The sequence below is a fragment of the Musca domestica genome, unplaced genomic scaffold (assembly GCF_030504385.1).
Source record: "Musca domestica strain aabys unplaced genomic scaffold, Musca_domestica.polishedcontigs.V.1.1 2, whole genome shotgun sequence".
Classification (NCBI taxonomy): domain Eukaryota; kingdom Metazoa; phylum Arthropoda; class Insecta; order Diptera; family Muscidae; genus Musca; species Musca domestica.
In genome coordinates this window covers 3,393,212-3,407,598 of record NW_026712249.1, presented here as the reverse complement: position 1 = coordinate 3,407,598, position 14,387 = coordinate 3,393,212, and the positions used below count along the sequence as shown (strand labels likewise).

Below are 14,387 nucleotides of genomic sequence, written 5' to 3'. Positions count from 1 at the left end.
GAAAAAAGCATTGTTTTAATAAAACTACAAATTCATGAAATTTAATAAAAAGTTATTAAAACTTTATTTATTGCAAAAACTATACAAAATTTCGAATCTGAATAAATTAACTTTGTAATAATTGAAAAGTTCCACTCAGAAAAACGCGAAAATCCTAGAAGTGCCGACTACTGGTACACTTACCCTATATGATGTGAAGTCCAGATTTTTACACTAAAGTAAAACAAAATGAAATTTACCTCTTTGTTCTATTAGAGTTCCTTATTTGAGCATTGATTTGCTCACAAAAAGCCTTTGACATGAACATAATTTTTGTGGAAGTTTAGAAGATGAATTTCTATTGACTCAGAAAGCAGCAAAATCTCCCATTACCATGTAATGAGTAAGCAATTTCTGACATTCGTGACTGTTTATAGGTCAAAATATTAACCCATTACGTTACGAGGGCATGTCAAGTTAAAAAAATTATTAGTTTTATCTTATGACACTTTTTTCTTGTATCTGTATACACAATTGTTTGTCAGAGGCTGTAGTGCCCATTAAGAGCTTCAAATACGGAGTTTGAAATAATTCCGGTTTGTAGTGTCGTTAAAATCATCAAAATACCTAATATTGAGGAGTACCGTTATATATGGGTTATGCGAACATGTGGACAGACACGACGCGTTTACGAACTTAACCTGCCTATGGCCAAAATAGACATGTGTGCAAAATTGTAGCCTCCATCTCAATTCGTTCAAAAGATAGCGTGATTATAAAATACGGAATGGCATCGCTACATCGACTTAGAATTTTTCGCTGATCAAGAATATATATACTTTTTTGGGTCTGACATGAATATTTCGAGGATTTAATATAATCCAATGTTAAATGCATATTAACTGAAAATTATTAAAAAATTAAATTTTTTCGAAAAAAAAATTTAAAGACTGCAAAACAGCTGATATTCAATCAAACAGAATAATTCTTATGCAAGCCACACACGAAGCAACTGGTTGTACAACTTGGAGAGGTTGTATTCAAGATTGTATCGTTTGTGGCCCGGTTGTACGAAAAATCAAAAAAAAAATTTTGACATGTTGTACCAACCGATTGTAACGTTAGTGGGCATGTCGCATACAATATTATTTTGTGATTATTTTTGAAGAGGCAAGACCATTGTTTCGCACATCAAAACAACACGAAATCCAATCAAATGTGTGATATTAATGTATATATAAAAAGGAATTTCAATTTATAAAATGGAATTTTAATTTATAAATAATTAAAATAATAATAAAAATAATAGTAAAATGGAATTTCAAAAATTAATACGAAATAAAGGCTATTGAGCCAATTATAGCACATGAATTTTTTTCCGGTGCCACCTTAATTCGAATAAAGTCTACGAAAAGTGAAGTTGTGCAAAGAGGTTTTACACAAAGTTGTATCGTCTGTGGCCGAAGCGTACAACTTTGCTACCCTCTAAGTTGTAACAACGATTGTATCGTGTGTGGCTTGCATTAGGGAGAAAATTTCTATTGAGAGTTTGCTAACTTCAACTTCAACTTACTAACTTCTTCAATTGTCTTCATTTCATGTTGATATCACTCACTCGAAGGTAACTTATTTTGGGCACTCCGTAAAAATGTCATACTAAGCGAATAAAGTACCGAATTTATTCCAAACTTTTCCTAATGGTAGTAATTTTAAGGCACCAGAATTGACTTGAAGTTGTCCATTCTTTACCTACATTTTTTATACCCTCAGCCATATCATTTGATACGGTCAAAACGTACAAAGTCGAAATCACGGTTTTAGACCCTAGGTCTCTTTGGCCAAATCCGTTTCAGGACATTTGGAGTCGATCTAGCGATGTCCGTCCGTCTGTATGTCTGTTTGGTGCGCACGATAAATCTCGAAGGGAATATCCGATTTGGTCCAAACTTGATACATCGTAATATTTTTGTCAAACTTAGAACGAGTTCGCAATATCGGTCCACTCCTTCTGGTACCTCCCCCACAAAAGGACGAAATTTTCAAAGAATATATTTCTGCACAGAAAGAGAAACGATAATCCAATTTTGCTCCAACTTTGCAAATCCTAATATTTGCGTCAGTACTAGGTCCGGTGCGGAAATGGACAATATCGGTCCACTCTATTAAGTACTTCCCCCACAATAGATCAACATTTTTAATAGTTACAACTCTTATAAAATATGACGTAAAAGTCCGATTGTATTCAAATTTCACACATCCTGCTATTTTTATGAACCCAAGATCTGGTAGTAAGACGGAATATATCGTTCCACTTCTTTTAGTACCTCCCTCACAAAAGTTTGAAATTTTGAATATCCATTTCATTTAGACTTGCCACATCTGAATATTTGTATCAACACAGAATCTGTTATAATGACGGTATAGATCGCAAAATTTCTTCTGGTACTTCCCACACAAAATGTCTAAGTTTTTAATAACCAAACGATTGTAAAATCCGAAATAAGCATCCGATTCCCTTCATATTTTACACATCCCATTATTTCTCTTAATACAAGATCTGCTGTGTAGATGGGATATATCGGTTCACTCCATCTGGTATCTCCCCACAAAGGGTCCACATTTTGAATACCCACGAAGCTTATATCCGGATCCAGTCAGACTTCATACATCTCAATATCTCCATCAACTCAAGACCTGTTATAGAGATTATAGAGATCGGATCTTATATTCTGGTACCTACCCCACATAGGGTTCAAGATTTTGAAAAACAAAACTCTCAAAGAAAGTGAAAGAAGCATCCAACTCTCTTCATGATGCACACATACCAAGATTTTTGCTACACAAGATCTAAAGTGAAGATGATATATATCTGCCAACCCCTTCGATACCTCACCACAAAGTATGACAATTTTCAATTCTTATATTTGTCATAACTTGCGAAACAGATCAGCGATTCTATATGTTGAAATTTCTCTTGACCATAAACCTGTGATGAGTATGGAACCTATTTCGGGGTATACATCTGTCGGCAAAACCGACTGAGACTTTTTAACTTGTTTAATAGAACTCCAAATTGAAAGATGTTGCATGCTTACCGATTCATACCCAAAATCAGGTGATAATTTATTTGGAACCAATATCTTATTGGACAAATGACAAATGTGTCTGCAACTTCGACCCATTATGCAAAACGGAACATATTTTTTTCATTTAGGTGGTGAAACCATGCACATAAATTTAGAGCGATTTACCGCTCTGGGAAGTATGTGTAGTGGTTTCCCCTTTTCGTCCGCACTGCCTCCCTCTGCCTCTCTCTTTAACATTGTGTGTGCGTCTTTTTTTCGGAAATTTCGATTTCAAACAAAACATTAAATTTGTTGTTCTTCGCTATCCAACGGATTTGTTAAAAATAGTGAACGAATGTTCTATTTTCGTGGCCAGTCGTTTGTGTGTTTTTTGTTTTTGCTGTTTGTTTTTCGTGTTTTATTTTATTATTTTTTTCTATTATTTATTTTTCTTATTCGATTTGTTTAATTTGTGTGATTTTAGTTTTATTTTGATTTGGCGTAAATTTTGTTATCTCTACTGCTGTTATCGTCAAAGATGTAAATTAAATGAAACAATGAAACCGAAATGCAGAAGAAGGAAGAGGAACAAATCGCAAGAATGAAAAATGTCAGGTGTAATAGTCGACATAAATCTCAAATAGATGGATGAATAGTCATCGTGGGATGGACGGATGGATGGCACATTTGGTTCAAATACAAGAGTGGTCGAACCATGATTGCCATTTTTTATATTTTCATAATTTGTTTTCGTACCAAAAACAAGTCCCAAAAGTGGATAATACGGATTTAGAGCAGCAAAAGAATTGTTGAACAATTTCAACGACAGAAAGAAATCCCTGTATTTTTTTTAAATACTGACGAATATTTTCTTAAACATAGGTAAATATCTAAAAGAATCAAAAAACGAATCGAATCAAGAAACGAAAGAATCAAGAAACCACGGTAAAAAAATGCATCCGAGGACTTTACAGACGGAATGTGTTTTACATATTTGCTGTCAGTTTTATTATCCATGCGTAGGTCAAAATTGATTTTTTTACAACGACTTACAATTTTTGCATGTGAATAAATCTTTTGTGTCTCGTACCATCGCTCGTTACCGTGATACTGGTAGCGTAGCTCGACGTCAAGGAAGTGGACGGAAGAAAACAGCAACATCAGCAGAAATGGTTCGAAAAGTAAAGAAACGACTTGATCGAAACCCGCGTCGCAGTGGCCGAAAAATGGCTTGTAAGCTGAACAAATCGCAATATTCCATTCACAAATATTGGAAAATGAGCTCGGGGCAAAGCCATTGAAATTAAAAAAGTGCAAGAACTTACACCGCACCAGAAAGAAAATAGACTTAGAAAAGAGCTAAGACTTGCTTTGCTTGTCCGAAAGTGGTGAACTGCCGAATTTGATTTTCTCCGATAAGAAAACATTCGTTGTCCAGCAGTTTGTAAACAAACAAAATGAACGTGTTTACTTGCCAAAGAGGTCAGTTGAAAATGTGCACCTTCGGTTGGCCACCAGAACTCAAGCGCCGGCCATTGTAATGGGTTTGGGCCGCCATAAGAGCCGATGGTCGCTCTCCGCTCGTATTAATCGACCGTGACATCAGAATAAATGCCGAATATTATCGCGAAAATATTCTGGAGGGTGTATTAAAGTCTTGGGCATTCCAACAGGACTCAGCACCAGTGCGATGGTTACAAAATGAGGTTCCTAGCTTCAATTCCAGCGCACAATGACCACCAAAATCTCCGGATACCAATCCGTTGGTCTATTGGGTCTGGAGTATTTTGGAAAGCAAAGTTGGCAGTAAAAAATACCAAGGTGTCGATCACATCTAGCAAGCGCTTGGCCGGGAATGGGCCAAAATATCGCAGAGAAACATTCGGGCAGCGTGTGGCGGTTTCATTGGCCGTTTGAAGGCCATAATTCGTGCCAACTGTTACCAATTCGAACAAATCTAAAATTTTATGCTATTTTCGAAATTTTTTGCTTTCATTCAATACAATTTAAAAAAATGTAAAAATTATGTCGTTTGATTTTGTTGCAGTTTTTTTATCTCACCCTGTATCTTCAACCGATTTCGGATTAATTGTGCACCAAATGGCCAATATAAGTCCAAATGACCTGAATTTTTGCACATCCGACCGAATTCAGTCTAGAGGCAGGTACATCAAATTTGGAGAAAATCAGTTCAGATATAGCTATAGCTCCCACAAATATGTTTCATCCGATTTGGTGTTTAAGTCACTCACATTCGACACATATCCATTCTACAACAATGATATTTGGTGCCAGATATCTTATAGAGCTCAGAAGTGCCTTTGCTAAATTTGATCGAGATATCCTTAATCCACATTTATTGTGCAAATAATTTCTAATATCAGCCCAAATGGAGCCCAAATGAATTTCGGGACGTACGTTTCCATTTTGTGGAACTCGGTTCCGACATATATTTTTTTAATATAATTCTGCTCATGCACTATCTAGCTATGTTATTTGGTATAAAAGATTAAAATGTCTCCGTCCCAAATTTAGTGAGAATCGATTCAGAATTGGATATGCCTCCTATATATATTAGTTCCCTCTGAATTAAAATTATAACTGCTCCAAAGCCAAATGTTGATTGGTGGTATGGACTACTTCAAAGAAATTCTTTTGTCACGGGAGCTCTACGAATTATGGATATTGGTGTAGGGTATCAAATAGTCGGCCCCGCCCGTCTTTTGACTTTTCCTACTGATTTTCGCCAATTAAAACTAAATTTCAAAATCTGAAAATATTTATGGACTATTTGGGAGAAATTGGAAAATTTCGACCAATATCGTAAAAGAGTCTGCATTTGTCGGCAGGGCAACACTGGTAGCTGCTGTTGCCGCTGAACACACGATGATGGTGATGATGATGGCGAACGAACATTTTACGTATACAGTGATTGTATCTATAGGTTGCGGATGGACCACAAATGTCTGTGCTTTTTGTTTTTGCTTTTGGCTGAGGGGCTACGTAGTATTTTTCACAATTCTTGAAAACTTTACCAAATATAGTCAAGGAAACCGAAAGAACATTTCGTGTTGTCGTTTTTTTTGTGTATATAATCGGTTTTTTTTTTTTTTTTTTTTGCTTTTGGAAATTTTTAATATTGTACACATGTTCTTGGAATACAATTTTGAATATTTTTAAATTTTCAATGAAATCAAAATGTTTTTTTTTCACTTACACTTAATTATCAAATAGCTTGATATTCAAATGAAAACTGGGGAGTACCAACAAGTAACTGGGTTGGGATGTAAAAAAATAATGGTTATGCAGCTGTAGTTTTGAGTACACTTTGTAATGTTGTTAATTACACTTCCTTTTTTCTCCTCTTTGGTTCTTATTCCTTCACTTCACTTTTTTGTTTTTTTTTTTTTTTCTTTTGACAAACAACCGTTATTTTAGTGCGGCAGTTAGGAAGGTTGATTATATAAAAACTTTCTGTTTTAAATATTTTTTCAGAATTTTTCTATTTGGAATTATTTCACACACGTATCATCGAGACTAGCAAGGCGCACATACATATATCTGCATACACACAAGTGGGTATATGTTTGTATATATTCATCCATCCATCTATAAGTAAATCCGTCGTATAGTTGGTGTGTGCGTTTGCTCTGATTTCTGTTTTTTTTTTTTTTATTTTTTACTTCAAAATGTTTATATTTTTTTTGTGGAACCGTTTTCGTCCGTGCTCTAGAGAAAAATCGTATCGTGGTCGTCGTTCACCGCAGTGCTCTGCTCTGTGAATGGGAGGAAGAAAAGACAAGTGATCTATTGAGCGTCTAGGTGTGTACTGAATTTGAATTTCATTTCGACTTTTTCGGGCGAAAGATGACTAAACCATTCACCGCATCCACAGCATTCGAAAATATCCGCCAAAGGAAGAGAAGGAGGAGGAGGAAGAGAAGAAATGAATTGGCCAACATACTCTCATAGAGCAGAAACTAGAGAAAGAGATCTCCAATTCAGTTCTCTGAGTAGTTGGAGATCAAACATATGTTGGTCAATCTCTTGGCAATCACCTTGGGTGTTCTTCTCAAGATCCTTGAGCAGCAACAGCAGCATTCATTAATTAGTACCATTCGAGTACGAAACAACTTGGTACTATTATTAGTCAATAGTGCAGAATGATTCTTGGTCGTTCGATTGTCGAAGATACATACACACACATTTCATTGTACTTATATATTTGTTTTGTTTTGGTTTTTTTAGTTTTCATTGAAGATTTTTTAGAGAGAGAGAGTGTTGACATCGAAATTCATAAAAATCTTCGCTGAAAAAATACTTCAGCTGAGTAAAAGTGTGTGGGAAAATGCATTCCTGGATCAATTTTGTGAACAATATGATTTTGCACATAGTGAGGGGTACTCATTTTTGAGAAGAGGGAGAGGGTTAACCTTAGCTAGACTTAACATCTTTTATCATAGGGTAAGATCAAAAAACTGCAACCAACTTCAGGCTGCTGTCATTTCCAAGCCACTCGTCTGACAGCTGTTAAAATTATACCACTGACAGCTCATTATATTGTTTACAAGCGTACAGAAGCATTTTGGTGAGAATTTTCCAGAAAAAAAGTCATTCGTGATGGAATTCAAGCGTGATAGAGTGATTTCTTTATATTTGGCTGGAAACCGCAAGTGACTATCGTTAGAGCACTCCAGCATTTAAATGTAAATAAATCTTTTGTGTCTCGTACCATCGCTCGTTACCGTGATACTGGTAACGTAGCCCGACGTCAAGGAAGTGGACGGAAGAAAACAGCAACATCAGCAGAAATGGTTAGAAAAGTAAAGAAGCGACTTGATCGAAACCCGCGACGCAGTGGCCGAAAAATGGCTAGTGAGCTGAACATATCGCAATATTATTCGGCAATAAAAATGAGCTCGGGGTAAAGCCATTGAAATTCCAAAAAATGCAAGAACTTACACCGCAACAGAAAGAAAATAGACTCAAAAGAGCTAAAGAGTTGCTTCGCTTGTCCGAAAGTGGTAAACTGCCGAATTTGGTTTTCTCCGAAGAGGTCAGCTGTAAATGTGCTCTTTCGGTTGGCCATCAGAACTCATGCGACGGCCATGGTGATGGTGTGGCTATAACAGTCGATGGTCGCTCTCCGCTCGTATTAATCGACCGTGGTATCAGAATAAATGGGGATTATTATCGCGAAAATATTCTTGAGGGTGTATTAAAGACTTGGGCAAGCAAACATTTTGGACGCAGTCCTTGGACATTCCAACAGGACTCAGCACCATCGCACTCATCACGCGCCACCCAAGATAGGTTACAAAATGAGGTTCCTCGCTTCATTTCCAGCGCACAATGGCCACCAATATCTTCGGATACCAATCCGTTGGACTATTGTGTCTGGAGTATTTTGGAAAGCAAAGTTGGCACTAAAATGGGCAAAAAACCGCAGAGCAACATTCGGGCAGCGTGTGACGGTTTCATTGGCCGTTTGAAGGCCATAATTCGTGCCAAAGGTGACCAATTCGAACAAATCTAAATTTATTCTAAAATTTGATGCTAATTCCGACATTTTTAGCTTTCATTCAATAAAATTTAAAAATAATAAAAATTATGGCGTTTGACTTTTTTGCAGTTTTGTATTATAACGGATTGTTGGCTTTGTCTTTTTACCCAGATAGCTCTCATAACGCTTTTACATAGTCAACAAGCTGATTGAACCGGTTGAACTACTCGATATCAAAAACACATTTATTCGTTTTTTAAGGGTTGCAATGGATCTTCTAATAGAAGACCGGAAGAACTTCTAATAGAAGGCCATAAGGTCTTCTCATGCAAGGCAGGAAGGTCTTCTCATGGAAGGCTATCAGGTCTTCTCAAAAACGGCCAGAAGGTCTTCTCATGGAAGGCCCGAAGGTCTTCTCATAGAAGGCCAGAAGGTATTCTAATAGAAGACTAGAAGCTCTTCTCATAGTAGGCCAGAAGGTCTTCTCATAGAAGGCCAGAAGTTCTTCTCATAGAAGGCCAGAAGGTCTTCTCATAGAAGGCCAGAAGGTCTTCTCATAGAAGGCCAGAAGGTCTTCTCATAGAAGGCCAGAAGGTCTTCTCATAGAAGGCCAGAAGGTCTTCTCATAGAAGGCCAGAAGGTCTCCTCATGGTCTTCTTATGGAAGGCCCGAAGTTCTTTTCATAGAAGGCTTGAAGGTCTTCTCATAGAAGGCCCGAAGGTCTTCTCATAGAAGGCCCGAAGGTCTTCTCAAAGATGGCCCGAAGTGCAGGCACATCTTATTATGGAATGTATGTATGCTTAAATGTTACCAAAGAAAATAACTTGAATAATTTCCCTAGAGATCATACCACCCGTAAATCTGATGTAGCCCAAAATTGCAATTTCCAACTATTTGCCAAAAATATTTCGGTTGCAATTTTTTTCCTATTAAAAAATCGCAAAAGTACTAAATACTAAATTATATACTTGGCGTAAAGGTTTTGTATGTTACAGATCACTTAAAGTATAAATTCTGAATATTTGATATGATTTTTTTAAAAAAGTTTTTGAATATTATTTCTGACTAATATCCTTCAAAATCACCAACTTATCCCTGCTGAACTTACCTCGTGTTTGGCTGGTTGTCTTCCACTGCCTACACCAGTAGTTGTCGTTGTAATAATTTTCGTTTCTCGATTAACGGTCGGTATTGTGGGTATTGTCGATTCGACGCCTTTCATAATAATGCTAGCACCCAAGAATTTGTTCAACAAAGCCCTGGCCTCCTGATCCTCGGCTGTGTCACCTTCCTCAACAACTAAACAATAATTAGAAATTAAAAAAATATGATCCCCAAAAGTCTTCCTTTCGTCTTACCATTATCCGCATTTCTCATTCGATCTAAAACATCATCGACACCGGTGATGATTTTTTCTTCACCCTTCGTGTTTAAAAACGATCGCGACGACGATGATGATTTTGTTGAAGTGATTTTCTTAAATTCGCGTTGTGTGTTTTTTATCGACTCCGTTTCACTTTCGCTCTCTACAATGTATTCTCTCTCACCACCTGCTACCATTCGACATTCGTCCTCTTCATCGGTGTCCCTGTATGAGGTTCGGCTTTCGTAATATTCTGAAATGAGAAAACATGAAATAATAATCAAATGTTATCGGAATTAATTCTAAAATTGTTTCTGAAAGCCTAATCTGAGCTTCAAATGGTCTTCGATTCGGCCGATATGGTCTATTTTCGCACCTGACCTAGCACTGACGCAAATATTAGGATTTGCAAAGTTGGAGCAAAATCGTATTATATTTTCTCTTTTTGTGCAGTAAAGTATTTTTTTTTTTAAATTTCAACTTTTTGTGGGGGAGGTAACAGAAGGAGTGAAATAATACATTTCCGAACTTGATCTAAGTTTGATTATAATCATAGGATGTACCAAGTTTGGACCAAATCTACACCCTTTGAGAGTCTTATGTATAGCAATTAAAAATCGAATATTTGTTTTAAGAAGATCGAAAAAGTCGACTATATAGGTTTACCTAATACAAACTCACCATTATTCTCACCATCCATATCATCGTTGTCTCGGCTTTGTTTGCGTGAATTTGTGCGCAGTATCAGGCCGGCTTTTGGGTAATTATTTGTCTTTTCCGATACCATTGATGCGGATTCTTTTTGTAAGAATTTTTCACTCATTTCCTTGACCGAACCACGACGGACATATTTCGTTGTTGATGACTCTAGAAATTCCTCTGGACTTGAACGCACCGACGTTATGGTTTTTGTTTTATACTAAAAAGGAGGGTGGGAGGGGAGAACATTTTCAATGGAATTCAAAAGAAAAGAATCAAAGACTTTGGAATAATACTCACCGTTGAATTATCTCTGAACGGTGATTCATCATCCGACTCCAATTTGTCATGCTTGAGGGATTTCAATGTTGTTGTCGTTGTTGCTGTCTCTCTGACCTTTTCCTTGATGGCCTGCAGCTCTTCAGGATTGGTGGAATAAATGATTTCTTTGCGTTCCACAATTGGTTTGGATTTATTATCCGAATAGTACTTCTCTTCGACAACGTATCCAGTGACTTCTATGGAATTCGAAATGAAATGAAATTAATTGAAGTGAGAATAGACAAAAGTTAATAATGCAATAATATAAATGTATTATAATTACAAGATATGTTGTAGGACGTTATCAGGGATCGATCATACGAGGAAGAAGCGACTTCATCGAAACCCGCGTCGCAGAGGCCGAAAAATGCCTCGTGAGCTGAACATATTGCAATATTCCATTCGGCAAATATTGAAAAATGGGCTCGGGGTAAAGCCATTGAAATTCCAAAAAGTGCAAGAACTTATACCGCAACGGGAAGAAAGGAGACTCAAAAGGGCTAAGGAATTGCTTCGCTTGGCCGAAAGTGCTCAACTGCCGAATTTGGTTTTCTCCGATGAGGAATCATTCGTTGTCCAACAGTTTGTAAACAAACCAAATGATCGTGTTTACTTGTCAAAGAGGTCAGCTGAAAAACCCTTCGGTTGGCCACCAGAACTCAATCGCCGGCCGTGGTGATGGTGTGTGTCGTCATAACAGCCGATGGTTGCTCTTCGCTCGTATTAATCGACCGTGGCATCAGAATAAATGCCGAATATTATTGCGAAAATATTCTGGAGGGTGTATTAAAGCCTTGGGCACGCAAAAATTTTGGCCGCAGACCTTGGACATTCCATTGCACCAGTCCACCATTGCACTTAAAAATACCAAAGTGTCGATCACCTCAAGCAAACTCTTTGCCGGGAATGGGCCAAAATACCGCAGAGCAACATTCGAGCAGCGTGTGACGGTTTCATTGGCCGTTTGAAGGCCATAATTCGTGCCAAAGGTGACCAATTCGAACAAATCTAAACTCATTCGAAAATTTTATGTTATTTCCGACATTTTTTGCTTTCATTCTATAAAATTGAAAAAAAATGTAAAAATTATTGCGTGTAACTTTGTTGCAGTTTTTTATCTCACCCTGGTATACCCTCCATACTATGTATGGTGGAAAGTAAAAAGGTCATAAATCGAGAGAAGTTTTTCCAATGTGTTTCTGGATTAATAATCATTGAATTTTTAGGATTATTTTTAAAATTTCATCAAAAAAAATTTTATCCTTTTCAGAAACTCATAGGAAAAATCATTGACTTTTAAGAATTTTCTTCTTTCTTATTATGATTTTTCCAAGGTCTTTGTGAAAGAATATTTTTGGCCGGAACGAAAAACTCTTCAAAATTTCAAGTCTTGATGGCAATTTTTCAAAATAATAGTTGTACTCCATCAATTTGGTTGAATTACAATTCTTAAATCTCCCTGCAACTTTTTACTAGATCTTATGCTACGTAAAGAGTTTTCTAGTAAAATGATGGCAAAACTGGAACATTCTTGCTCTTTGCGGAACAGCTCGAACAAAAAACATCAGCTTTTTAATGTTCATTAGAAGCTGCTAAATGCCACAGCGAATAAACTCCTATTCATAATTCATTTTACCCCACTGCATTTGGTTGTTGAATAATTCCCTGGCTTTTCTTTTCTTATCTTATCATTCTTTTATCTTTTTCTTCAAAGGTCATCAAATCGAAAACAAAAAACGTTTACTTAGATTATTACAGAATAATTAAGTAATTCAAACGACAACCACAACAATAGAAAAAAGAAATGAAATCGTCATGGGAATGTACAACATTTTTTTAAATATTCCAAAGGCAGAGAGGGGGCACGAATAAGCGGTCAACCGTGTAAAGTAAAACGTCTTATCGTAATTTATCTTTTTTCTCTTGTAATTTCGTTTGGAATTTTCTTTGAAACTTCAAAATGCATCGGACGTCAACATGAATTCCTCCAAGACAATACGAAATACTTTGAGGGTGAGGGGTTAATGATGGATGGTGTTGGGTATGAATGAATTTATTACCCAACGCCATTAGTAGGCTGTGCATATTGTTTTTTGTTTGCCCTACCCTAAAGAGATGCACGGTTTGGTGTATTTGTATGGGAAATGCAAACGGGAACAAATGGGACCATAGGTATCTTCTATAGGTACAAATTATGCAGATTCTTTCCTCATAGAGTACCGAAACTGTCGTGATCGATTCTTTATTCTTTCAGTAAATCAAGATAAATCGGTAAATCACTACAATCGATTTCAAAACGATAATGGATAATGTTACATGATCCGAATTACCAATTAAAATACAATGTCAACCTTTTCCAGTACCAGTAGATTGAAAATAGTGGGTTATTCAACGACGGCACAGGGTATCCCCATCTAGGTACAAATTTTGTAAGTTCGACCTTAACCTCGGCAAATGAAGAGGAAACAAGTAGAAAAGCTGTAAGCTCGGCCGGGCCGAACTTTGAATAACCTTGAATTGTCAATTTCCAAAAATAAAAAAATTCTCTTAAAATCTTAAAAATACCGAATGTTGCCGTTATATTAGGGTCTATACGACGACGTGGACCTGCATAGACAACTTTTGGCATAAGACATTACAATATTCAAATGCGAAACTTAAAAAATAGGTGATTAATGTAAGTAAAATTATCAAAATACCGAATATAGGGAGGTATAATTATATTGGACCTACACAGATAATTTTGAACTTCCATTACGAACTTCGAATACCAATTTTGAAACAATACCGGTCGTTAAAATCATCAAAATACAGAATATAGTGCTATAACTAAACGTGGACCTACACAGATAATTTTCTGTCCTTAGCTGTAGTATCCATTACGAATTTCAAATACAAAATTCCGGTGAATAATATCGCTAAAAACGTCAAAATACGAATATCGGGAGGTACCGAAAATTTGGTTCTGTACGAAGACGTAGACCTGCATAGCCAATTTTCTGTCACAGGCTGTAGTACCTATTATGAACTATCATAATGAACTTTGAAACAATTCCGGTAATCAATGTCGCCAAAATCAATCAAATATAGAATATATGGAGGTACAGTCATATGGGGGCTATACCTATAACGTGAACCTATGTAGCTCATTTTCAATACCAAAAGTCCTGCAGACACAACATACATTTGAATACAATTTTATCAACCTACTTCAATTCGTTCGGAAGCTAGATTGATTTCCACAGAAGGACACACGGACGGCCATTGTTAAATCGACATAGAATTTTATGCTGATAAAGTATATATATATATATACTTTGTGGGGTCGAAAATGTATACTTCGAAGTGTTACAAACGGAATGACAAACTTAATATACCCTCCATACTATGGTGGAGGGTATAAAAATAGTATTCTACTGAAACTCAAACTGAGGCATTTCGTTTGGAAATGCCCTTT

General features: G+C 36.5%; 1 protein-coding gene across 13 annotated transcripts in view; it reads right to left on the bottom strand.

Moving 5' to 3' along the window:
* The window catches only part of LOC101891667 (smoothelin-like protein 1), an 82,185-nt gene that overhangs the window by 24,456 nt on the left and 43,342 nt on the right, over positions 1-14,387 (bottom strand). For 12 of the 13 annotated variants that reach the window (XR_009342059.1, XR_009342060.1, XM_059121651.1 and 9 more), the window contains 4 exons: positions 10,910-11,127; positions 10,592-10,829; positions 9,906-10,163; positions 9,656-9,846 (listed from right to left, as the gene is read on the bottom strand). Coding sequence is in view for 10 of the 13 variants with exons in the window: in XM_059121651.1 (XP_058977634.1) it covers positions 9,656-9,846; positions 9,906-10,163; positions 10,592-10,829; positions 10,910-11,127 (905 nt within the window). In the remaining 3 variants the exon portion in view is untranslated. Of the gene's footprint in view, positions 1-6,261; positions 6,881-9,655; positions 9,847-9,905; positions 10,164-10,591; positions 10,830-10,909; positions 11,128-14,387 lie in introns of those variants that run through there. The other variant, XM_059121661.1, reaches the window with a different exon arrangement.